This window comes from Pogoniulus pusillus, chromosome 20, assembly GCF_015220805.1.
Source record: "Pogoniulus pusillus isolate bPogPus1 chromosome 20, bPogPus1.pri, whole genome shotgun sequence".
NCBI classification, from domain to species: domain Eukaryota; kingdom Metazoa; phylum Chordata; class Aves; order Piciformes; family Lybiidae; genus Pogoniulus; species Pogoniulus pusillus.
In genome coordinates, this window is record NC_087283.1 from 17116782 (window position 1) to 17143247 (window position 26466).

The 26466-nt window shown below is 41.9% G+C and overlaps 1 protein-coding gene across 2 annotated transcripts; it reads left to right on the top strand.

Moving 5' to 3' along the window:
- The first annotated feature begins 760 nt into the window (after positions 1-760).
- On the top strand, positions 761-24778 carry RBL2 (RB transcriptional corepressor like 2). 2 transcript variants are annotated; one of them, XM_064160375.1, is made up of 22 exons: positions 761-1032; positions 2305-2435; positions 3518-3718; positions 6368-6432; positions 9708-9836; positions 10674-10834; positions 10931-10995; positions 11661-11847; positions 13688-13854; positions 14493-14602; positions 15461-15564; positions 15891-16028; positions 16422-16586; positions 17147-17258; positions 17853-18125; positions 18575-18849; positions 19376-19552; positions 19708-19779; positions 20147-20264; positions 21228-21430; positions 21857-22024; positions 22758-24778. In XM_064160375.1, exons 1-22 carry the CDS (start codon positions 832-834, stop codon positions 22926-22928), a joined length of 3393 nt encoding a protein of 1130 aa, XP_064016445.1. In that variant the 5' UTR covers positions 761-831; the 3' UTR covers positions 22929-24778. The 2 variants fall into 2 exon arrangements, with proteins under 2 accessions (XP_064016445.1, XP_064016446.1); XM_064160376.1 differs by having other exon boundaries at positions 762-1032; positions 21860-22024.
- The last annotated feature ends 1688 nt before the right edge of the window (positions 24779-26466 follow it).

The window sequence follows — 26466 nt, forward strand, 5'->3', positions numbered from 1 at the left end:
CTGGACTTCTTTAAATGCACGTAAAGAAGCGAATGGCCTTGTTTCTAGTGGCTTATGTAAGTGCGCTGTATTTCAGGCTCTGACAGAACTCGAGTTCAGAGCCTTTCAGGTTCACAAATGCTGTGATTAACCACTGATGTTCTTGGCTTGCTTACGAATATTACACACCTTCCCCAGAGCGACCCTCATGTGAGTAATTCCGACGCTACGGCGGCGTCGCCCCTTCTCCCTGACCCGTAAGCCAGGCAGCCGGGCGCAGCCTGTGCGCCCCTCCTCTCCCCTGCCATGCTCCGCCACGTCAAAGCGGCTGCTGACGGAGGCGGCGGCCAGGCGCGGCCCCTGCGCCCCTGAGCGCCCCTCTCTGCTGCCATCCTCCGCCACGTCAAAGCGGCTGCTGGCGGAGGCGGCGGCCAGGCGCGGCCCCTGCGCCCCTGAGCGCCCCTCTCTGCTGCCATCCTCCGCCACGTCAAAGCGGCTGCTGGCGGAGGCGGCGGCCAGGCGGGGGCGCTGCTGTGCGCCACGGCTACGCCCGGCCGGGCTCGAGCGCGGCGCCCCCCCCGCTGCATGCTGGGAGAAGGTTTAGGGGGCGCTGCCGCAGTGCAGGGTGGGAGGAGAAGCTCGTGCCCGCGGCGGGCGCGCGGTGCGCCTGCGCACAGCCAGGCGGCGGCTGGCGCGTGCGCCCGCCCGCTGCCCAATGGGAGGCGCCGGCGCGGGGCGGGCGGGGCCCGGCGCTGGGTGTTTGGATTCGAACGCGCGTCGCGGCCCGGCGGGGCGGCAGCGCAGGCGCACTGAGCGGCGGGGCGGCGCTGCCCCCTAGCGCCGGGGTGCGGGATGCCGGGCGAGGAGGAGGAAGACGCTGAGTCGGGGGTCGGAGGGGCGGTGGCGGCCGCCGCCCCCCCCTCCCCAGCAGCCGAGGAGGGGGACACTCGCCAGCGCTACGAAGAGCTCTGCAGCAGCCTTAATATGGACGAGCGCGCCCGCTCCGAGGCCTGGCTTAGCTACCAAAGCATGAAGCTCAACTACACTCTAGAGGTGAGGGGCTCGTGTTGAGACAGCGTTCAGTGGGGACCGGCCGTGGTCCGGCGACGGACCGTACTGCGGCCACCGGTTCAGACCGGGACAGCACGACGGGAGAGAGAGGGTTAAGATTTGAGGCGGGGGGGAAGGAAAGGGGCCGGCTCCTGAGGCGCCACGGCCTCTCCCTCACGCCGCTGGGCGTTAGCTCGCCGCCGCGCGAGGGCACCTTCCGCCCGCCCGCACCCCGCGACGGCGAGGTGCTGAGGGACGGCACCGCCTTGCCTCTCTCCGCTTCTGCAGCTGGGGAAACCGTGATCCCGAGCCGCAGCGGGGGAAAGGTGTTCAAAATAAAAGCGACCGTGTCGCTGTGTCTGTCAGCGCCCAGGTTTTAAGTGTCACTGGCAGTAGAGTTCTGTCGGTAACGTACGGTGACGCACTCGCTTTCTGTGGAGAAGCCTTTCACCGGGTAGCTTTTTTAAAATAAAGAGGAGAGTTAGGATTCAAGTACCTGTGCCCAGAGCTCCGCAGGATTCTTGAGGGGCCTCTCTGTCCCTGACCCGGCAGCTGCCTGTACAGGGCCGAGGGCGGCTTCGCAGTCGCGGCTGGTGGTCAGTTCTGCGGTGCCAGAGTCGTGTGTGTGCCGGAACGGAGACTGGGTGTGCTCTGGGAGCATCTCTTGTCACATACGTTGCTTGTAACCGCCTGCAGCGGGCTGGAGAACTTGAGTTTTGCCTGAAGGTGTGTGCTCATCTGGCCCTGTGGTACCATGTAGACCAAGAAATGCACGAAGAGGGAGAGTAGGATTTGAAAGGTTTTCACTGAGGCTGAGTTTTTGTCTTCAGCTATCAGATCGAGTAATTGCTCTGTCATGTAATACAAAGGAAAATTGAAACTCTTTTCTGTTCCCTGTATCTCTCTGGGACTGTAGCATTTATTTGATGTTTTTAAACACCAACACAGTGCAAAATATTTTCATAGGAGAAGACTATCACTAAAAATACTTAAACTACGGGTCAAGTGTGAACCTTATGAAGCTAACTAGTAACTAAGTCATTTTAGTTTTGACGTGATTTCATTAAGTAATTTTTTTATCACCCGGGTTTGGTGTAATTAAAAATACAAAGCAGATCAGCAGAACTTCAAAACAGTGAATCAATTTTGTCACTGGTTGAGCCTCAATGCTTTTGGAGACAGATCTGTCCTTTTTACTGGTGCAAGGTGCATGGCTGAGAAGTGTGGTTTTCTTTCCAATGAAGTTTCTTTGATGTCTGGTGTTGTCATTCACAGGGAAATGATCTGCATTGGCTAGCATGTGCCTTGTATGTGGCTTGCAGAAAAGCAGTACCGACTGTGAGCAGAGGGACAGCTGAGGGAAATTATGTGTCTTTAACCAAGATTTTGCGCTGTTCGGAACAAAGGTAACTGGTTTTACTGAGTTTTTAACACTTAGGAAATCTCAAGGCAGATCGGTTTGTGAAATTGAGGGATTGAGAAGAGAGTCTAAACATCTTTGTTGGTTCCTGCTTTTAAAGCTAGAATCTTTGTGTTAGAGCTCACTGCCAGAGAAGTCAGACAGTTCTGTTTGGTCATTACTATGTTACAAAACCACTTGTCCGTCAGAGATTGATTACGATTCTCTCTCTTAAATGAGAAAGAAACCAGTCCCTGAAGAATAGTATATCCTTGAAGAGTGTGCAAAGTGTTAACTTCTCACACGTGAAACTGTTTTTAATTTGATGGGAAAGTGTTCATACAATTTATGTTCCTTTTTTTTTGTAAGAAGACTTCACTTCTCATGTGTTCTTACTTTATGAAACTAAAGCGGTATCAGAATATGATTAACAAAGTTGTATTAAATGTTGATGTCCCTACCATAAACAATGAAATAAACCAATCAACTTTATTTGTTAACAGTCTAATTGTTTTGTAACCATGTAATAGATGGGCACTTGGAGCATTACTATTGGTTGAAACAATGCAAGTGCTCCTTTCAAATCAGAAGTTCATGGAATTGCAGTGTGGGGTTAATTGTTTCTGTGATTTGGGCTATCAGAGGTTTGGGCTAAGTAGTGTAGATGAAGGGGTGAAATTAAACCCAAATTTATGAAGTGAAATTTACTAAAATTTAGGGGATTTTTCTGATTTCCTAAGGACTTCTCAGCATCATAGAACTAAGTTTGTTTTATTTCAGTTAATAAATTAATAAGAAAAATTATGAGCATCTGATTTTACAGTAACCTTATTGTGTCTCTGTGACAGAAAGCCAAAACTGTGAATATGTAGTTAATGTGGTCATCAACTGAGAAGATAAAAGTATTTTGTGAGCTGTATGAGCTCATCCTGGTTTTTGGGTGAAGGAGTGGCTCTGAGAACATTGTCATGCTTGCAATACAGCCTTTTTAGCAGTTACTCTAGGAAGCAGAAATTATACTTTTGTTGAAAAGTCTAGTATGTTTCTGCAAAAATACCCTTTCAGATCTAATCTATTTGGTATTTCCAGCTTGATCGAGTTTTTTAACAAGATGAAGAAGTGGGAAGACATGGCAAATCTACCCTCCCAATTCAGGGAGCGAACAGAGAGATTAGAAAGAAACTTCACTGTTTCTGCAGTTATTTTTAAGAAGTATGAGCCCATTTTTCAGGACATGTTCCGATACCCTCACGAAGATCAACCTCGTCAACAGAGAGGAAGAAAACAGAGGTACCTTTATGTTATTCCCAGACTGAATTTAGAGCATTACTGTTGTAATGTGTAATGAAGCTGCTTGGTTCTTCTAGCTGTATTTTTTACTGTGTTTTCATAGTATATCTGTATAGTATCAGAGCCAATCTGTCTCTCCTGACACAGAGTGATTTTCAAATCTCTTGTTCGGTTTGTCAGATCTGAGAGGGTGCAGGAAGTCTCCAAACTGCTTAGTTTCTATGATTTGGGTGCCGGGGAAAGGAGGGCAGATGAAAATGAGCCTGTTGACAAGAGAATGTTAATATTTCTAAGATGGAGAAGCTGGAAGAACTTGATTGTTGAGCAATCTGTGTTGTCGCAATAGCTCGTAGAACAGCTCGGCCTCTTTCGCTGCCAAGTAATTCCCGACATTTTCTTCGTAGACTTGGATCTTTTGGATATTCTGATTTGTAGTAAAAGCTCTGTTTCCTTTTCACTGTTCATATTCAGTGTGCTGGGAAAATTAAGTGCTAGCTTGCTTTTCTGGTTATTCTGATCTTAACAAGATTTCATCTGTTGGGGCATAGTCTCTTCATGGCATGGCCTGTGATTTTTCCTGGTAATTAGATAGATTTATTCCAAGTCATTCTTTCTTTCATCTTCATTACTTTGAAGTGTCATTGTTTTACTGTTTTTATGGAGTTGTTTCTTCTGGTGGATTTTTGGGTGTTTTGTTTTGGTTTTGCTTGTTTGGGTTTTGTTTGGTTTTGGGGGATTTTTTGTCTCCTTTTTTTTTACTTTTTAAGTGTTTTCAGGTTATTTCTTAGTTGGGTACTTTGGCATTTTTTTTTTGTCTTGATCTTCCCGTGAGGATCATTTAGTGGCATTTGTAACCAAATGTATTTGAATCTATAATAAAAAACAAACAGGACTGCACCTTAATGTTTTTGTCAGAGAATGCAAAAGGTGAGTAACTGAGAATTAGGCTGTAGATGGAATATAGTTATGTACATTTTGAAGTAGATGTTTGCAGATAATGTTAAAATATCCTGCATATACAGCTCTCTGATCAGAAGAAGAAATCCTACTAGTTTAAGTCAGCTGGCAATGTGTGAAGTAACTTAAAAAATTCTGTTGAAAGATTACACTGATTTCTGTGTTAAAAATTTGTTAATTCTGACATTCAGAAACCATTTAAAAAAAAAGCACATTTGAATTGCACTATGATGGAATAACTAAATAAGAAAACGAAAGATCAAAGCTGAACGAGCTACTGGAGAAGCAGGAAAAAAAATGATCTCACCATGAATTAATTTGGCTTGCCAAAAAGAATTTCCACCTTAACTACTACTGAAAACAATAAATAGTACTAAATACAGGCTTGCAGAGCAAGCAACATTTCTAGACACAGGCAACCTGATAAAGATTATTTATGCAGTTGATATGCTACTCATCTTGGAGGCCTAAATGCATGTTAACACTCTAAATTAGACAACTACACTCTAAAAAAAACCTGGAAGGAATTATTGTGTTGGACAAAACATATCTCCATGCTATTTCTCTGCTGCTCTAACATTATTATGCCCTAGGCATGTGCACTCCAGTGATACAGATACAAGGAATGATGCTGTGGAGGTATAAAGTTTGGTGCTAGAGGAGGGGTTTTGGTTTAATTTTGCTTAAATCCACACATTGAATACTTGAGCACAGTTTCTAGATTTGGGGTGGTTGTTGGTGGGGGAAGGAATAACAACCCAACAACAAATGTAGGACTAGTTTATTACTTTGTCAAGATTTTTAATGTTGCCAAGAAGACAAACCAAACTTGCTGCCCAGAAATGTGAAAGTATCAAGGAGATTTAGGAAAATAGCCCACTATACTACATGTGGCAGTATTAAGAAATGACACATCCTCAAGAGTTGCAAATTTTTTTATTTAAAAAAGAGCCTCATAAATTAGTTATATTTCATTTGAAAGCATCTTAAATACAGGCCAGGAAAGGAGCTTGGTTCTGGTCAGTACTTACCATATTTCAGGATTCTGTATACTGTATAAAATCCTATGAAAAAATGCTTTACATAGGTGCATAGATTACACTCCTGTGAACAACACACAGTTCTGAAGTCTTTCCTGTACTGAGTATATTAATATCACCACAGAGTGTAATGTTCCTCCAAGAAGATGTATACATGCTTGCATGGCTCCAAACGCTTATGGGCAAGCAACTTGAGCTCTGGCTCTCTTAACTACTTCAGTTGGCCGAATTGAAGTATGAAAAATCTCAGATAACATTTGCTGTTGATTTTAAATTCAGGAGCTTACCTGTTCTTTGGAACTAAATCACAATTTTGCCTTGAAAGAAAACATTTAGGCCAGCCATGTTTACATCAAAGTTATGGTGACTTTCTGGTCAAGTCTTAATCTGTTACTGATGGAGTCTGGTGACATTTGAATCAGTACTTGCAGACTGAGAAGGTTTGACTTGTGTCTGCATTGCAGCAGCATGTAATTAGTTTTCTTACCTTGAGTTCAGCTTTTGTGGAAGAGTTGAAGATTTTGGCTACACTATGTTAGGCTTCATTTTGTTTTTGATGATGGACTGCTGTATGATATTTTACCCGATGTTCTGCTGGTCTTCATTCAAATGGACTTACTAGGTCTCTTCTTGCTGTGTTTTTCCCCAAAAGACGGCAGCCGTGTACTGTGACTGAAGTTTTCCAGTTTTGTTGGGTGCTGTTCGTTCATGCAAAAGGTAAGAGATTCGAAAGTGGAAAACCTGGTTTTGTTAGTTGTTATCCTTTATCAGCCCTTAAACACTGAGATGCTGTGGGCATTTCTGAATTTGGAAGTGCCTTTGGGGAAAGGGTCCTCTCAGAACAGCCTGAATTCTGCTTTAACTTCTCCAGCTGTATGTTTTACTACATGTGCTTGGTGAGCTGTATGCTCAAATAGTTTGTTAGCTACAGTGTTGAGTATTTTTACAAGGTTTCCAGTGTTGTGCAGGTTTATGATGTAATTCTAAGACCAAAAAAAGTAGCTTAGAATTCTAGTGAATTACTACTTAGATGTCATTGTAATTAAGATAAGGTATATGTTTATGTTTAAAGAAGTGAGTATTTTTCCAAGTTAACACTCGGATTCTTTTGATTGCCTTTTTGTTACCTTGCTGTCTAAAAAATGAGCACACACTGCTTCAAATAACTATGTGTGTTGTCAAAGAGGCCTGCAAATGCTTGTCTTGTGTTTCCCCTTCCATCTTGAATGTAGCACTGTCTATATAAATGGCTGGCTTTCTTGAAAGCTCAGATTGCTGTGGAACGCTTAAAGGGATCTTCTGTTAACGTGCTTCTTGAGAAATACTGCAATGAGCAAACAGTATATTGCAGTGTATTTGTAACCTTTATTGTAAGAGCAGCCTTACAGCTAATAAGAATAGAAGATTTCAGTGGTTTTCTTTGTATGACTGATGGAGGGGAAAAAAGCTACTGGAGGCACCAGGATTAAATCCGTATTTTAGGCTTAAATCATGCAGTCGCCACATTTGGTCTGAAGTCTTTCCTCATCAAGCTTGCATCTTAAGAGTTTCCGCATAGTGAGGGCTTTATTGAAGTAGTGCTTGGATGAGTGTTCTCTGGGAGCTCTGTGTAAGTAAGACACTGTTTTGAGGAAAATCAAGACAAGATTTATTCTTTCTTCTCTGAAAGAATATCTTTGTAGATTCAAGTCCACTGATAATTTCCAGAGCCTTTTTTTGCATTTCTTCATAAGAGAACTTAGAAGATAGCTAATAGTTTTGCTTCTATAAGGAAAGGGACAGAAGGAATTTTGTTTGGGTTTTGGGGTGTCGGGGAGAGATTTTTTTTGTTTTTTTTTTAAATTCATAACTGAACCAGTGTGAAGATTGCTGCAGTGTGCTGTGATTTCCTTAATTGGCTGCTTTTGAGGGTAGGACAGAAAAGACTGTCACAATATTGAATTATCTGGCACCAGTTCTGTTTGATACAGATCAACTCTTCTTTTTACGCTGTGCCACATTACAGAGGATGCCAGCAGCTCCCACTAGGAAGTGTTCCTGGCAGTGTGACTGCACCTTCCCCATCACATCTTTGTACAAAGATATAGAAGAGTGTGTGTGGTATTAAAGGAGTAATGTACTAATGATTTTATCTTACCTAGATGCCTTTTTCTAGTAACCTGCAAATTCCACTTTACTGGAGGAAGAGAAGTCTTTCCTAATCAAATATGTTTGTTACAGTTCTGAAACGCAGTACAATTTTCATCTTTGATTTTATTCAGTGGAGAGTAACACTCTCAACTAGTATGAAATACTTCATCTTCCACTGAGACCAGAATAAAGTTAGTACTGTACTTCATTTCCATTCGGTCAGGATTTTATTTCTTCAGCACAGTTAGGCAGCTCAGAGAGTAAGTAGGTCGCTCTGAAAAATCAAGTTTTTCTCTTCTCTTAAATCCTTACTTCTGCAGGTAGACTGGACAACTGAAAAACGGGGCAAAGGGATTTTGAGTCTTTCTGTTGCTTTATTACTACTTAGCATGTTTGAGTAACTTTCAGTTCATGCTAATTAGCAAGAACTGACATAGAAATTAACTTCATAGAGAATGCCATGTTGGTAACACAGCCAATTCTGCAAGAAAAAGCGAAGTCAAGAGTAATTATAAACTCTTACCAACTCTTAGACACATTAGCAAATACCTAGTAGTAAACTTAGTGTGGCAGCACAAAAATGAAAATGTAATGCTTGGCATTTAAAGCACAAAATGTTCACGTTAAGTTCTGTGTGTTTTGAGGGTTCGCGGTAATCCTTATCGTGGCAACCACACATCAGTGGCAAGTTCAGGCTTGTGTCTGATATTTCAGCAAGCCTGAAGATCATTGCCTTTGGTTTCACAAATGCAAAAAGCATACGTCTTGCTCCTGCCTCTGGTACAGTCTGCCACGTGAGGTAGCGACTTTGTTCAGCAACACTGACACACTGCTTACTACTTGTAAGGATTTATCTTAAACCATCTTGCCTTGTTTTTCTTTCTTTAGAATGGAAATGTAAAAAATAATGTCTCTGCCGCACTGAGATGGCCTTTTCTAATTATTCGGTATGAGGTTGTGACAAGGAGTAACAAGCTATTGTTTGAAACGTTACTAAAAAATAACCTGCATGAAACTACTGGCACTTGACAATTACTTTTATTATTGCCTGTGCTGACAGAAAGGATTGCCAGGCTAGTCTTCACCCATGTTATGAACATTACTTCTTGGAGGTTAACACTGCTGTGGTATTTAGGACTTCTACTGCTTTGTTATGAATCTTTAATGATATGGAAGTAACTGCTAGCTGTGTACATTAGTTTAAATTTCATGTAGGCTTCCTTGTTTTAAATGGCTCCATTTAAATTCTGCATTGAAATGATCTTTCTTTTAGCAAACACAGAATTGGGAAACTGAATTGAAATTTGAACAAACTGGTACATTACTGGCAGAAAAATGACAACATGATTTAGAAAAAAATATTTAATCCTGTATACTTTTTTATGTGTTCTAAGTGAGTTTCACTTACTACTGTAGGAGGGATTTCTTCAAAGATTTAAATTTGGGTTTCGTAGTGGGCTTAGTACTTTGGAGCTTTCCTAAAAAAAATGGAGTGGAACAGTTATAATAAACTTTGAAAAAATGATACAAGGTTATGCTTCGAGTGTAAATTCGTGGCACTGTGATTTACAGTATTAATTAATGGTAGAGTTTATTTTACAAGACTCTTTTTGACTTTGGCCATTTCTTTAAACACGTCGTAAACCTAAACGAGTTCAGTAGAGCGTAATGAATCTGAATACTGCCTTTGTGAAAGGTGACAAAAGACCAAAGACGGTACAAAGGTTCTTCCTTACCAAAAATGCTGCGTTTCCAAGTCTCCACTCTTGCTTGTAATACAAATATCAACAGTTTCTTGGTTAAAAGAATTTTACATCTCTGCTAATTATAATTAATGCCTTAACGTCTTTCTAATCTTGAAGGTAATTTTCCGATGATCAGTGATGACTTGGTCAATTCCTACCATCTCTTGTTATGTGCTTTGGATCTTGTGTATGGAAATGCTCTGCAGTGTCCTAACCGCAAAGAACTTCTGAATCCTAACTTTCAAGGTATGTTGAAAAAAGCTGTGTGTAAGTCTGCAAGAACTTCCAAGGCTGCTGACGTTAGTGTGAATCTGTGTAGTAGGGAGTAAGTTGAATAATACTGATTTAAAATATGTGGCAATTAATGCTTTCTGTATCTAGCTACACAGGATTCTGTTAATGTAGAGGCTTGTAACAGACTGAATTTGGACAATAATATAGTTGGTGAAGAATCTAATTGACTATGGAAATACCACTGGAGGAAATTCCAAAGTAAGAAATGCAGTCAATGGCATTTTAATGTAATAAAGAGAGTGCATAGTGGTGCAGCCTGTATTGGACACAGCCAGACTGGGAAGTTCCTGTGAGGCAGCAGTTTGGGAAGATCCAGTGCTCAGATGGATTGCTTCTCTTTCATTTCTGGATTGCTGCTCTTCTCTTTCTGAATAACCACAAATGCAAATGAAGGGTGAGAAGTTTCCACTGAATTTCTGATGTCATACTTTCCACACTTCATTTTACACAGTATTCACATTTACTTTGTAGTGGTTCAGATGTGAACTGGGACTCTTATCTCAAGTTAATTTGAATAATTCACAAGTGTTTGATTGATTTTTCCGTTAGAACTGATGTTTTTAATTGTTATCACTCAGCATCTAATTTCTCTAAATCTCTGACTCAAACCTGACTTTTGATGCATTATCAAACTGAGTGGGTATTATATAATTAATAATTCTTTCAAGGAAAATAATTAGCTCCCTGTTTTAATTTTACACTACATAGACTACTTAGCACAGTATGTAACTTTCATAAGAAAACAGGGTATGGATTTGGAAAATGTAATAAGATTATTCTTAATTGTAGGTCTACCTGAAGACTTTCATAGTAAGGATTGCAAAGTCTCATCTGATCCTCCCTGCATCATTGAAACACTCTGCTCAATGCATTATGGATTAGTTTTAGAAGCAAAAGGTATCAAGGAACATTTTTGGAAGCCATATATTCGGAAACTTTTTGACAAAAAGGTTGGTAAATACATATGTTATGTAGAGAAAATTCTCCTGACTCAGAGCCTTTTTGAGAACTGAAATATCCATCCTTTGTTCTTAACTGTCTTACAGCTTCTGAAAGGAAAAGATGAGAACTTGACTGGATTTCTAGATCCTGGGAACTTTGGAGATAGCTTGTGAGTCACTGTACTTGTGGTTTGATTTAACATCTCCCCGTAACAAAACTGCACTTGTGTTACTGTCTATGTTTTAACAGCAGCACCAGCTAGCTGGCCTGTGTGTTTGTACATCACATTCTGTTTCAGTTCCTTTACTTTATAGTCTGGGGCATATATTTGAGAGGAGTGATTCTTCAGGGTAGTGTTACTTTGCTTTTATTGTATTTCAATCTTTCCTCAAGTTCCAGTGTGTTTTGGTATATAGTGCAAAGTGTTTGTAAAAAAAAGACACAGGAGCACACTGAGTAAGGGGTAAGTGGAAGGGAAACACTGGGTTTGTTAGTATTTTTTTTCTTTATGAATCTCAAGGTGCTTTTGAGTAGGACTTAGTTTCTTCTAAATGGTATGAAAATGGTACACAGTGTATAACAACCTGATGCCACCTAAGTCTGCAAAATTTCCAGCCCAAAAGGCCTTCTTAGCATGTAGTTTGATTCCTCCTGTAGCTACAGTAAAGTGCAGGCCATCAGGTATAAGGGAGGGAGAAGGTCCTTGCCACAGTTGCATTTAAGATATTATAAAGGAGCTCCAATGCTAGCAGGCCGGAACTGTGTCCATTCAGTAAGCAGGGGAACAAAGCACTGTCTAAGGGAGGTGTGTCTGTCCTTTTCTCCCTACTGTAGCAAAGCCATCAACAAGGCCTATGAGGAGTACGTTCTGTCAGTAGGAAATCTTGATGAGCGGATATTTCTTGGGGATGATGCAGATGAAGAAATTGGAACTCTAACAAGGTGCTTAAATGCAACTTCAGGAGGGGAAACGGCTGAAAGAGTACAAGTGAAGCATAATTTGCAGCAGCACTTCGACAGAGTGAGTATGACATGGTCTGTGGTTCTGTTTTTATATGGAGAAGTTGGGTATGTGTCATTTGAAGAGAGCTACTCAAAATTGCCTTTATTGTTGATGGTGATTTGGGAGTGTGGACAGCATGGCAGAGTCAAGTTTTGTCATTGATTAGACATGTTTACTTCTGGGTTTTCTTGGACAGAATTTTCTCCAAGCATTGAGTTTTCTTTGTTTACATGCAGTAGAGAAAATACTTCGGTAATTAGCTGAAAATTAACGCAGATCTGTAGGTGAAGATTTTCAAGCAAGCCCAACAGAACAGGCAGTTCTCTGCGATTGGTTGACAGGTGCTGAGTTGTCCTGCAACTGTTGGGGTTCTCTTTCCAGCTTCCCCTTCCCTCACATCTCTGTCCCATATGGAGAGGGGTTTGAATTTATGCAAAGCTGCTCAGTGTTTTGCTGTGTACATGGGTTTTGTTTCCTTCTAACAAATGTGCTTTAGGTGTTACTGTGCCTGTTGCCAGTTGTACTGAAATCATTGGGGAATGGAGTTCACCTTGTTTGCCTAAAAGCATGGCATGTGTGTTTTTATATATATGACTAATAAAATGGCATAGGACCTGATCTTTGGTAAGACCAAGACCACTCCACATTACAGAACACTGAGGTGAAGACTTAAAAAGTGATCAGGGTTTTCACAGGACTTTAGCTTTTGAAAAACGGGCAGTGGCTTTGAACAGGCATACCTATGATGACAGAACAGTAAGTGTTCCTGGAGATAGAGAAGACGCTTTGAAGGAGGAAAGCCACAAGAAAGGCAAATGCAGAAGCATGTAAGATGTACTAGCACAATTAAACGACAGAGAGCAAAAGGGTAAAGCAGTCTGTAGTTCCATGATGTGCTGCCAGAGTCATAGCTGGTTAATGGCTTTCAACATTCTCGAGATAAAAGATCAAGATAACCTTATCTGCAAAATTGGTGCAAACGGAGCAGAAGCAAGGAGTCAACTATTTAATGGAATAATCAGTCTTTAAGTTTTGCTGGAACAATTCTGGGTGCCTAACTCCTGTAGCAGTTGAAGAGTGTGGGCTGGAAGAGAGCAGCTTACAGCTGCAGTGTTTTTGTACTGTCTGTGCTGTGGAAAGTTCAAGGCAGAGCTAGGGGGACCATCTTCCCTGGTCATGTGGAGACTAAAATAAATGGTCATAGAGTATGGAGACAGAAATAAATCCCACTTGGGAGTGTGTGCGGAACATGGGAGCAGTATTGGAAGCCAGGCTTCATGGTGAAAAGACTGCAAAGTACAGTGTACCTATTAAAAATAAGGAAAACATCTCTTTGTTAAGTAATTATGTGGTGAGATAATTAGAAGAGGCACGAGTTTTGTATTTAACATGCTTAATGTTTAAACTATTTTGATGTGATGGCTGATGCGAATGAATTGAAATGCTGTTAGACTGAGGATGATTTTTCAGGGTAACTGTTAAAACTACCGAAAGGGATCCCTGGTTCAGTACGTCTTTGAGCTACACTCACCTTTAGTACTCAAGAGGTAGACGAGCACTGCTGGGCATTTTGGTGGTTTTCTCTTCTATTTGCCTAGTTGTTTGTTTCACATGTACAGGATCTGCATTTCACTGTGAGGTCACATCAGCTCTGTTCACACATTTGTACAGTGCTGTTGGAAACAGACCTCCGATCTTTGATTGCTGGCTGTGAGCCGAGACAGAAACTGATTCAGGCTCTTTCCCTCCCAGCCATTTTTTCCAGGCATGTGTCATGGCACAGGGTGAAATCCTAGATGTTTGCACTATATACACTTTTTGTGTATAGTTTTATGATTTTTCTTTTTTGTCTTTAAAGTCCAAATCACTTAGGATTACAACCCCACTTACTGGCCGAAAGTATATTAGAGAGACCAACCCATATGTGACACCGATTTCCATAGCAACATACAGTCTGAGCCGCCTTCATACAATGCTGGCAGGACTGAAGAATGCCCCCAGTGAAAACCTGGAACAAATACTCAGGTAAGTTTTATGTTCAATTAAACAATTAATTTTAGTGTTCGTTTTACCAACCAACATTGATGCTAAACACTGTAATTAAAAACACAGGTCAGTCTTGAAAGGCTCTGGAGTAACTTAGGATACAGTCAGACATTTAAATTACAGAAGACTTTGTTTTGTTTGTGCAGACATATTTGTACTTAAGAAGCAATGGCTGCAAGAGCATAAGACAATTTAAAACCTAACAGTTCTGAGCATTTTTTATCAGCAAACTGTCAATACAAAATGTTCAAGACACTTATTCCCAGAGTAAATCTCAGTCTAGTAAATCTCTCCATAGTGCAGGAGGAGACAAACTAAAACCTGTTCTCTATATAGATAAACTCTTGCTCCAGGCAAAAAATACTTTAAAGGCATTTTATCATATGAAAAACACTTCAGATATTTCTCCCTGATAATGACAAGGTGTGCATCTCTACTGCAGTGTATAGAATAAGAGCATGCTGTGGCCATTCTGCAGTACACGTGCAGAGAGGCACATGTGTGTATGGGGGGGGATTTACGGTTCTGTGATCTCAGAACATGGCAGAAGTAGTTGCACATTTTTATCTTTTGTCTCAGTAGGAAGAGTGCATTAAAAATACTGTTCCTTTTTTCAGGGCTTGTTCCAGAGATCCTTCTCAATCTATTGCAAACAGGGTAAAAGATATGTGTGAAGTGTACTGCCAGAGCATGCAGGCTGAAGGAGAGTTCAGTAACTTCTCCAAAGGTGGGAAACATTTTGCTTAAACAGAAAGAATGGAGGTACCTGTAAGCACACTGGTCTCTTGGAGTTAGATTCCCTTACACGTTATGCTTGGCACAAATATCTTTCCTAGTACTGCTGTCTTTTCCTATGTTTTTAAGGCATGCAAATTGCAGACCTGCATACAGTTTTATAATCAGCCTTAGCTTAAATCACTGGAATTTGATGATACTTCCATTTCTGTAGGAGTGAAACTAAAAGCATGATTATGGGTACCACTTTTTCTCTCAAACAGAAGAATAGTAGGGATGGATGGCATGGATTTCTGTGACAGTAATGAAAAATCTGAGTACCTGTGGTCTTTGAAGACCCTACAGCAATTATGCCTGACCCACAAGGCAGGATTAATATAGCTATTAAAATCCTGCCACTGTAAACACCAAACATTATTTGAATAGCTGTCAAAGTCTGCAAGTCTGTACAGATGGACTGAAAATAAGCAAGATGCTCTTGAGCTTATTTCTTACTAAGGCCTTACTCTTGTTTTTGTGACCATGGTCATGTCACTTTTCGTTGGCACTGTGAAGGCTGGATCCAGACAGGAGCACTTTTTTTCACTGTCGTCTCTGACTCTGGCATATGTTTATGGTAGCAGTGTTAAGGATTGCTCTTACATATGTGGTGTTTTCAGGAAAATCTGGGCTCTGTATGCATAGGTCAGTGCAGCATAGGGAAGGGACGCATAACTGGTTAAGTCACAAAAACATTATAGCCCCAGCTGCATTGGAATCCACCCAAGCTCCTGAGTTGTATTGCTGTAGACAAAGAATACTCTTCTTTTACCACAGTTCGTGTGATTGTTTCTTTTTTAATTCTCTGCAGATATTGCTAGTAAGCACTTTCAGCGTGCTGAGGTGCTGTACTACAGGGTCTTGGAGTCAGTCATCGAGCAAGAAAAGAAGAGACTGAGAGATGCTGACTTATCTGTAAGGAAAACTAATCAAATTGTGATGAATTTTTCAAGTTGAGCCTCCAGCAAAGGAAACCATTTCTAAATCAGAATAGAAAACTCTTTAAAATAAGGGTAAAGCTCTGACAAGCTGCTTGTAACTACCCCTGAATGGAAGAAAGGACAGAGGAAATCATTTATTTGCAAACATAGATGCATTTTTAATGAGCAAAAAGTTCTGTTCTCTCTTAGAAAATAACTTTCTGTAAGCTTGATTATCTTGTTCTTGAGGCAGCATATAAAGCATTTTATTGTTCTAAAATTATCTTGTAAATTAAGCATTAAAACTTGCAACTCTTGCAGGCAATACTGGAGCAAGATATATTTCACAGATCTCTGCTGGCATGTTGCCTTGAGATAATTATCTTCACATACAAGCCCCCTGGAAACTTTCCCTTCATCACTGAAGTATTTGACATTCCAGTTTATCACTTTTATAAGGTAAGATGTTTGGTAGCTAGAAATGCTTACCAAGTCACAAGTGTTCTCTTACATAATCTCCTTACCTTACCTGAACCCTTGATTCTCAGCTTCACCCCCTCCTCTACTGGAAGAGTATTTACCCAAGCGTCTGTCATTCTGGGGTGTGTCATTGGGCATTTAAAAATCACCATTCTGTTAGACGCTGAAGAAAAATAGCATCATTTATCAGCTGCTGTTGTGCAGCACTGCTTGACATATTTGCTTAAGAAGAGATAAACCCCTCTCTTCTGCAAAAGCTGCATAATAATGCAGCCTTAATATTTCTGTTCCTCCTTGAGAAACAGCAATTGTATCATTCTGTAAGAAGAAACAAGTATGTGATGATGTTGATGATCATTATCTGCCTCACAGGTCATAGAGGTTTTCATCAGAGCAGAGGATGGCCTTTGTCGGGAAGTAGTAAAACACCTTAATCATATTGAAGAACAGATCTTGGAAAGCATGGCATGGAAGCAGGAATCCATCCTGTGGGACAAAATCAGAGAAAATGAAAACAAAGTTCCCACTTGTGAAGAGGTAAGCGCTGCTTTATATATTTTACATAATGTTCTTAATCAGAAGGATGGGAGAGAGGGGATGTGAGACTCTGAAGGAGAGGCTTTACATGTCCAAACTTGAGTTTCATTCTACACGGTTATCAGTGCAGAGAGATCAGACAGTGTAGTGTGCTCTGCTCTGTTCATGGACATCTCTCTAGAGACCTCCAACACAGAGCCACATAGACACAGGATTCTTACCCAGTACTTACACAACACAGTGCACCATTGAATAAAACAGGCAAGCAGGAAAGGTTTGGATCAGTCACTTACACTGGAAAAGATCCCTAGACAAGAAGGAACATGGTAAAAGGTGCAGACTTTTAACTGTAATCACATAAAGATGTGACAATCCTGAGTCTTCTAGAGTAGTACAGGCAGGGCAGAATTGGAGTTAGGCTGACAGTAAGCTTCTTGTGTTCCTGAGTTTATTTTTTTGCCATACGGTTTTGCTGTTTGAATTGTAGTGCAGAAGCTTTTAAAAATGTGCTTAGTCCATCTGTGCTACAGCCACTCTCATAAGTCTTATCAACTTTTTAGGTAATGCCACCTCAGTATTTTGAGAGATCAGCTGGGAACAGCGTGGTAAGTTCACCACTGACCCCAAGGCGGATAAACGAGGTTCGTGCTGAAACGGGAGGAGTAGGAAAAGGTGAGAGTTTAAGCACACCATGCTTAGTTATCAGAAACCATGGATTAAACTGTCCTGTCAAAGTGGTGTAAAGCAGGTTCCTTGCTGTACAGTAAGTGCACAGCCAATTACAAACACTTGTGAATTATATTTCTATCTGATAGACAAGAGCAATGCGTTCGTTACTTGAGTGGTAACAGAACACTGGTTTGACAGAGCCTTTGCAGGAGGTTTTGCACGTGAACGGCAGGTACGGATGTATGGCTATGTATAGATCAAGTGATAGTTAGGCACACCCTGCTTGGGTTTAGATCCGTATCACTGAAAGAGTTTGCTTTGTTATACCAGAAGAGAAGCCTCACTATGTTTTAGTTAAGCGAGGTCTCAAACTTTTCCTTTGGAACAGTAACTGATAGTACATTAGCTTATAAATATAAACATTACAGCGATATTTGAGGTGAAGTCATCTCTTAAAGGAAGCTGCAGCCTCTAATGTAGCCATAAGGAATCTTGAAAAATGCGTCCTGAAGAGCTTTGCATGAAATCTTTTGGTGCTCAGATTTGTCAGGTATGTGCATAAGGAGGGATTACACCCTCTTCTTTTTTGACCTGCAGGCCTCTCATCCTCTCCAACGACACTGTATGACAGATACAGTTCTCCTACAGCCAATCCTACCAGGAGAAGACTGTTTGCTGATAACGACACTCCCTCTGACAGTGGAACGCTGGGGCGAGTTTCCCAGCAGCCTGTGGTCAATACAGTGCCAGTCCAGAATGTTAATCCCGAAGCCATGCCGGTAACACCTGTGCCGGGCCAGACGCTGGTTACGGTGGCAACTGCCACTGTAACAGCCAACAATGGGCAAACTGTCACCATACCTGTACAAGGTGAGAGAAGAGACACTGGGGAATCTCATCAGTATTAGTACATAGTAAGGTGGAGAGGGAGGAGCAGTGTGCTAGTGGAGGAAAAAGCACATCTGAAGATTGAGAACTGCTTGAACAGATGAGCAGAACTTAGAAATGCCTACGGCACATGATGTTCTCACTGCCATCATCCACCTCTTCAAACTTAGCTATTTCAGTGAGTCACCCTTCCTCAACTGGCTCGGGATTGAAGTTGGATTAGCATGGAAAAGTTAGTCCCATGTCAGTATCTTTTTGTCTCCGTCTGAGAAGTCTTTTGATGAAAGAATTTCACCTAATACACGTATTTTATATAATATGCTGAATTCAAGTGAACAAAACTAAACCCCAGCCAACCACAAACACCATTTTCACCCCTCCCTTACTTGCTCTTACTTCACATGTTCTTACTTGAATTTCTTAACTTACAGGTATTGCCAATGAAAATGGAGGAATAACTTTCTTCCCAGTCCAAGTTAATGTAGGTACCCAGCCCCAAGCTGTTTCTGGTCCCATTCAGCCTCTCAGTGCCCAGACTCTTGCTGGTACCCTGAACACTCAGATGACTGGGGGCGCTCTGCAGCTGCCAGGCCAGTTAACTGTTCAGCAGATCTCTCCTGGGGAGCAGAGGCAAACGCAGCAGTTAACTACAGCCACATCCACCAGGCCTCGGAAGATGGGCTCACTTTCACTCTTCTTCAGAAAGGTACTTTTCGGTCTGCTTTGTACTTTGCTTAGTTTGACCTCAATTAAGACTTCATTGGTTGTTACAGTAGGTACTTAGTAATGAGGGACTGTTCCATTTCCAAGTTACGTGGGCATACCTGAAGAGGGCTTTCCTTACATTTAGGTAACTTCTCACTAGCATAGGTGTAGTTTGTCACCATGGCCATCACATCACCAGCTGTGAAGCAGGTGATGCACTTCAAAAATGCCCAGTTTAAGGCTCTTCAAAAGAAACTTTGAGGTTCCTTCAATACAGTGGTGTCTGTAGGCTTTGTAGTGCCCTTCCTGTGCTCAGGACAACTCAGAATGTGAGCTACAAACAAATGTTTTTATAGCATCAGTCTCAGTACTAAGAATATCTGTTTTGTAAGCAAAAAGAGCAAATTTAGTTGTGTGAATGATAAGCTAAAAGAACAAGTTCTATAGGTTGTGCAAGTCTGAACTGCTTCTTCACTGGTGAAGAAAAGCAGTGCTGCTGTGGCTCTGAGCAATCTCCTTTCCAACAGGTGTATCATCTAGCTAGTGTCCGTCTGAGAGATCTGTGTGTCAAGCTGGATATAGCTGATGAGCTGCGGAAGAAGATCTGGACATGTTTCGAGTACTCCTTGGTACACTGCCCTGAAATCATGATGGACAGACACCTGGATCAGCTGCTGATGTGTGCCATCTATGTAATGGCTAAGGTAAGGTTTCAACAAAACCAAACCACAACATTTCTTTGAAAACTTAATATTCTGAAGATTACAATAAACCAAAACCCAAAGCGAACTGAATACCACATACAGCAACCCTCCAACAAACAACACCACTGCCACAAACTCTGTTCATCTCCTCTTAGGTCACTAAGGAGGATCAATCATTTCAGAACATCATGCGCTGCTACCGGACACAACCACAAGCCAAGAGCCACGTGAGTAGTCAGCATTACACAATGTGCTATCTGCTTTATTAATCAAATGCCTTAGTTCTATTTTAGGAATAGGTCACTTGGAAAGTAACATCTTGTAATAGATAAATGGAGTCTGAGCAGTTCTCTGTAAAAGACGTCAGTGATAGCCAAAATGCTGCACCACTGGCATAAAAGGCTTTCAATCTAGACGTTAAATAGAAAATACCTTTACTTAAAGCCAAAGGGACAATGCTCCTAGGAGGAGGCTCTGTCCTCTCCTCTCAGAAGCCATTTGATAAACACCAGTAAGGTTTCTAACAGGACTTACCTGCCTCTGTCACTGCACATCTCACCATTCTTTCCTTGTTGGGCTCCTCTTTCCCTGTAGGTGTACCGGAGTGTCCTGATCAGGGGCAGGAGACGCCGCTGCCGCTCTGGCAGCAGTGACAGCAGCAGCCAGCAGAGCTCACCTACAGACAGAAGTAAAGAGATGAACAAAGAAAGGAGTGAGTGATTTCAAATATCACTTTTGGGTTTGATTCCACTTTCAGAACAGTGCCTAGAGCTGGATTTTGGGACACAGTGCTAAGAGTATGTCAGTAACATCTAAGAGTTGCTGTAACTCGAGCTTAACGTTACATGCATTGGCAGTTTTGAGTCTGCCATCACATGCACTTACCTTACTAGGAGACCATGACGTAAGGAGAGGAAGTAAGACCATCTTCACATGTACTGTCTTACCAGAATCAGAGCTGCAGTAGCTGGCTGTCTTCAGAGGCAGGAACAAGCCGGCCACCCACAGCATTTGTTTCTGCATAGCTGACATCTCTGGTATGTCAGTTCAAATACCAAGGAAAGACACATTTTCCTTGAATTAACTTCTACGAAGGAAAGCAAACAGCTGATGCTGTATATTCCTGCCACCAGGTTTCAAGGGATTCAGTCTTAGTGGTAGGGGTCACTGTCTTCTGTCATGGACAGGTGGCAGGGACAGCAGGAAAAATATATATTAAATTTGCAACCATTAAAGCATCAGGAAGTGTTACCAAGCCAAATGTTTCTACTACTACTGGCTAAAAAGACTACCGTTCCTGGTCTGAAACTCTGCCAGCTGGCACCAGAAAAGAGCTGCTGTTCAAGTAAAGCACAAGTGCCTGAAAAGGGAGCTTCAGCTCCAATGACACTGATGGAACTCGGCTCACACAGAAGAGCCACTTCCAATTTATCCAAGCAGAGGTCAGGAATCAGAAGTGGTTTTGCACATGGCTTCTGTGCTTGACAGTGTGCTGCTTTTGGTAAGGGAGGAGACTAAGGGAACAAAATTGTCCTGGCCAATACTGACACAGGGCGATGGTCACAGCCATTGATGTGTCTTAAAGGCAGTTCCAGTAGACAGCAAGAGTCTGAGATCCTGGGGACTGACATGCACTGAACAGCTGTAGCTAACGCAGTCTGCTCTCACCTTGCAGCCAGCCGAGACTCCAGCCCAGTGATGCGCTCTAGCAGTACCCTGCCTGTGCCTCACCCCAACAGTGCACCTCCCACCCCAACCCGACTCACCGGCCCCAACAGCGACACCGAGGAGGAGGAGCGAGGGGACCTCATACAGTTCTACAACAATATCTACATCGAGCAGATTAAGGAGTTTGCCCTGAAGTACACCTTAAATGCAGTAAGTTACCTTCTGTGCTGCTTCTCACTAGTAAACAGGCTTTTTACTGTGCATGCAAGAGGAGCTCATAGCTGACCTCATTATAAGCAAATACAAAGGAAGATCTTAACAACATTTCTCCTCGAGGACATCCTTTGCTGCTAAAATACAAAGTACTTTTGATGTCTAATTGCTGTTTGTTGCTTCATGAAATACACAGCACTGAGCAGCAGCATCTGCCAGCATCAGACAGGGTTGGAAATGTGAAAGCAAACAACTGCTCCTCTGGCCTAATAGTGTGACAAAACTTGTGTCTGTTCAGATATGGATGGTGTGACAGTTGTGCAAAAGCACTGATCTGTTTAAAGGGACATCTCCCAGAAGCTTTACTGCAGTAACACTTGAGATTAGGCACTAACTTGTGGGTGATTTCCCTTTTCTCTTGAGCAGGCTGACTCTCCTCCACTCTCACCCTACCCATCTATAAGGATCAGCTCCCCACGCAGAGTGCAGCTCTCCCAGAACCATGCCATCTACATCTCTCCACACAAAAATGAGCCTGCTTTCTCTCCACGAGAGAAGATATTCTATTACTTCAGCAGCAGCCCATCTAAGGTGAGACTCAAGATTTGCATTTGTAATCCTTCCTTCTGCCTTCTGATTGCACTACCAAAACAAAGAACTTGTGCAACAGCCTTTCTGTTTCTATTGCCTAGCATGTACTTTCTCACAGAACACTTTAAGCTGCCAGTGCAGGTATCTAGGAAGCTGAAAAGCAATGCGTGCAAGCTCTCTGTGTACTTCTAGAAGTCACTCTTTGTGCTGACACACAAAAGCCACAGGTAGCATGGCAGAGCTGTGCTTTGCTTTCAGGGAGCAGACTGCTTGCTACAGAGGGTGTGCAAAGAGAACATGAAGTACAACGCATGCTGTTAACTACCTGGAGGAGTAAAGAAGGACCCCAAATAGCTCTCAGCATGGAAAGACTTACCAGGCAAACGTACCATAGGAAGAATGCTGTCCTCTGGTTAACATTAGTGAAGCAGGCATCTTCCCTGAGAACCGTCTTCATTCTAGATAGGAATTGTTGCAACCATGGTGTGAGGTCAGTCATAACTCTGCCTGGAAGGCCTTTGAGCAATGCATACATGAACACAAGCAGGTACTTTGACTTTAAGTAAGGCTCTGGCATACTCCAGTAATGGAAAGACCAGTCACAGTGACTGAAAGGTTTCTGTCACAGGACACTGTTTGTCCAGAAACAAAGCCTATGTAATCCTGCTGTAGTGCTATTAGCAAAAGTTACAATGAGAAATAATTCTAATTTCCCACCCCCTCCTCTCTCCAGAGGCTCAAGGAAATTAACAGCATGATTAGAACTGGAGAAACTCCAACAAAGAAGCGAGGCATTCTCTTAGAAGATGGAACTGAAGCACCAGCTAAGCGAATCTGCCAGGAAAATCACACAGCTCTGTTAAGACGACTACAGGATGTAGCAAATGACAGAGGCTCTCACTGAGGCCCAGAGTTCAGCACAGGTACTCCCACTCTGCTGCTCCACAGAGTCAGGCTGCTTCGCTTATTACAGTCACCAAGCCTTTGTAAGTGTCTTCAGCCTGGCTCTCCTCTTCCGACCCTTTGTACCTGTCAGGAAGGGGCCTGAAGCATGTCCTCCACAGCACCTGGACTGCAGGACACCCTTCGAACTGTCTGACACACCCTCACCCCATGGTTAAGTGTATCATAAGGCAAAGGATCCAGCTGTAGACCTCGGCTTCAGAAAGCAGATGAGGAGCTTTCCAGCGCTTGGTGAAAGCACTGCTACCGACTTTCAACCTTGCAGTAGGTGTTTAACTCCCTTTGCTGTAACCTGTGCCCTCACACGGTTTGCAGCAGTGTGTCACCACTTTCATCTTTGGCCTAGGAAACCGTACATGCATCAGAGGGCAGTGCTGTGCCAGGGCAACTGTATTCCACCCGGTCTTACTTTTTACAATAATGCCCTCCACAATAATAATGACTCACAAGGAAAATTCCAGCAGCGTCCAGTTTTGCTTGGAAAGAAAGATAGGAATAATCCTTTTTAAGCCCTGAAGGAAGCAGTCTGAACATATTCCTTTCGTATTCAGGATGGTTTGCATGCCCAATGTCATGGATTCAGCCACCCTGTCTTGCTTTAACATTTGGGCACCTTGTACAAAGGAAGAGGGTTTTGTTTATGCATTGGTTTTAGCTGTGCAATGTTTTCAAGTGAACTCACGTTCTAGGGTGGCACTTTTGATAGGGCTGTGAAGCATCAGTTTTAAGGCAGATTTAGTTTTGCTGTATATTTGCAATGGCACTTTCTCAATGTGAATATTTTTTCAGAGGCAGACTTGAGCTGCTATTCTGTAATGAAGCAATTTGACTTTTGTATTTATTTTCAAATTGACTTCCCATAGCTCCCCTCTTCTGCAAATGGCATTAGGAATTAATTGTGACGTGATGTGTATGCAGTACCCATGCAGGAAGATTGGGATGTCAGCTGTTTTCCAGGAATTTCATAGGCTTGTAATGTTTGCTTGAGAGTCTGGAAGGGGCCACCTGACTTACACATTGGAAGGACAGTGGTGTCCATCTCTCCAAACATACTGCGCTTTTTAGTTTGCTCATAGAAGACAAGGCTTGGCAGGGGCTGTTACAATGGACTAAATCAGGCTGCCTGGGAGAAGTCTCTCCCCTACTAACAGGATAAGGAACTGGTGCAGCGTGGTGGTGCACAGTTGTTTTCCTTTAGAATAGCTGAGAACTATGTGCTATATTGGGAACGTGTATATATTATATAAAATACATAATACGTATATATTATGTATAAGATATATAAAATACAAATTATATGTTTTATATTTTATATATAAAACCTATAATTTATATAATACATAGTTATACTGCTTACCTATAACATTTATATATATAATTATATATTGTATATGATTATATGTAAATTCTGTATTAAAAATATAAGAACTATTAGGAAAGCACTGAACACAGTAAGCACCAGTTTGCTCCTTGCCACAACAGGGGTGCTGTTAATGTCAAGTGTAGCACACTCAGATTCCAGTTTTCACAAAAGAAGCAGAAGTTAAAATCTCTACCTTTTCAGTCATTTCTTCTCCTATGAATAATGGGAAAAATTAAGACTTAATTCCACTGTAAAAACTGAAGTAAAAGAAAAACATATTATATTCTTACCTGCAGAAGATGAGAAACTGTAGATGTTCCTGTAAAAATATTTATGTAACTGTCAGTTGTTGTTACTGTGCACCCAGTTATGTTACTTTGTCTAAGAATACTGCAAGTGTATTTTTCAATAAAGAATTTATAAACTCACCAGTTCATGTTTCTGTGTGGTGAAAAAGCATCCTGCAGGCAAAGCTAAAAATAGCCTGCAGCTCTTTAAACGCTGGCCTTGAGCTGCTCCTGCCAAAAGAAGACAGCAAAATGACTGTACAGCTGGAACAAAAAAAAGAAACAAAAAATAGTAAACATGATCTAAAATCATCTGAAGTAGCTTCAGGATATTTCTTTCAAGACTCAATTCCTTCGGAAGGAACCTATAACCACTCTTCCTCCAGTTGAACATCACTGTTTCCAGCACAGCTTCTCTTACTGTGATACAGGGTTCAGAGCTGCAGTGATGATAGTCAGAGATGTCCCTTTACCAAAGCACTGGCAGGGATTTATATTAGTTTCTGATTAGCCTATAAATACCTGTACTAGGAAAGATGAGAGCTCTGCTGAGGAGAAAGGATTTGATATCAATGACAGGAGTTCTGTGTTCATTCACCTGCCTTGCTCCTCTAACAGCTTCTTAATACACAAATCCAATTACAGAAAGATGTAGTTAGTGTTCTCTACCCTCAAAATAAAAAAATAATTCATGCTGAAATCAACAAAATTCCACATTCTTTCAGTGAAAAAAAATTACACTTCCTTTTCAGCAAAATATTGCAATAGCTTTAGCTTACAGCAATCCAACCTGCTCGAGGACCTGCAGAGGTCTTTAACAGCTCTAAGATAAAACACACTGACATAACCATCACTTTCCCTAATCTACATCCTGTCATTATCCTTGTCCTCATTTTGACTAAATGGTGTTTTGTAATTGCCAACAACAACCAGACAAAACAGAAGCACCCCACTCTGATCTGACACTAGGTCAGAATCTGCCAAATACTTACCTCAACCCATCAGTCAGTGTGGGGATCTGGGCACTTCCTGCGTTGTAGAGCCTTAAGAATTGAGTCCTGTGCCCACCCTGCTGCAGCCAAGATGAAAGAGCGTCCCAAGATTACAAAGGATTCAACTTCCACACACGTCCTTCACTTAAACGGCTTAGGAAATCTGCAACTCAGCAATTGATTACAACTTTATTTTGAATATTCAGCAGAACTGTCCCATTCTAGTTGAAGACCCTAGTTCCATCTCCCTGCCCAACTCATGGTGTTCAGCACAGCACGACCTATTTTCTGCCTTTAACTAAACTTCTCTCATACACCTAAAGCATTGAAATTTCAACCTCAAAAACCTTCCCACATTCTTGGGAAAAAAAAAAAACACAACACACCACAAACCCCAACCAACAACCAAAACCCAACTCAATCCACCAAAACACACACAACCCCAAACAAGCAAAAAACACAAACCAACCCCCCTATACTAACAACAACAAACCCCCCAAACCATGCAGCATACTTTCTAGACAGTAGGAGCTCAGCTTTCATATCAGTTTTCCATTTCTGTTCCCTCTTGCTAACTTACAACAGGCGTTTGACAACTCCAACAGCACTTGTAATTACTCATAACCTGCCAGATGCCAAAACCTGCAGGCTAATGGAGGCATCAGAGCTACACAGAGGAGAGATGGCTGAGGTTAAGTGACAGAGAACCATCTCTTCTTCCCTTCTGAGCCACAGGAAGCTGACTGCTTCAGGATTTTTCAAGTCCAGGCCATCTTAGTGCCCACTTCAGCTATGCCTTGTCTCCTAGACACCTCCCTATCAAGCTGCTCAACAGCT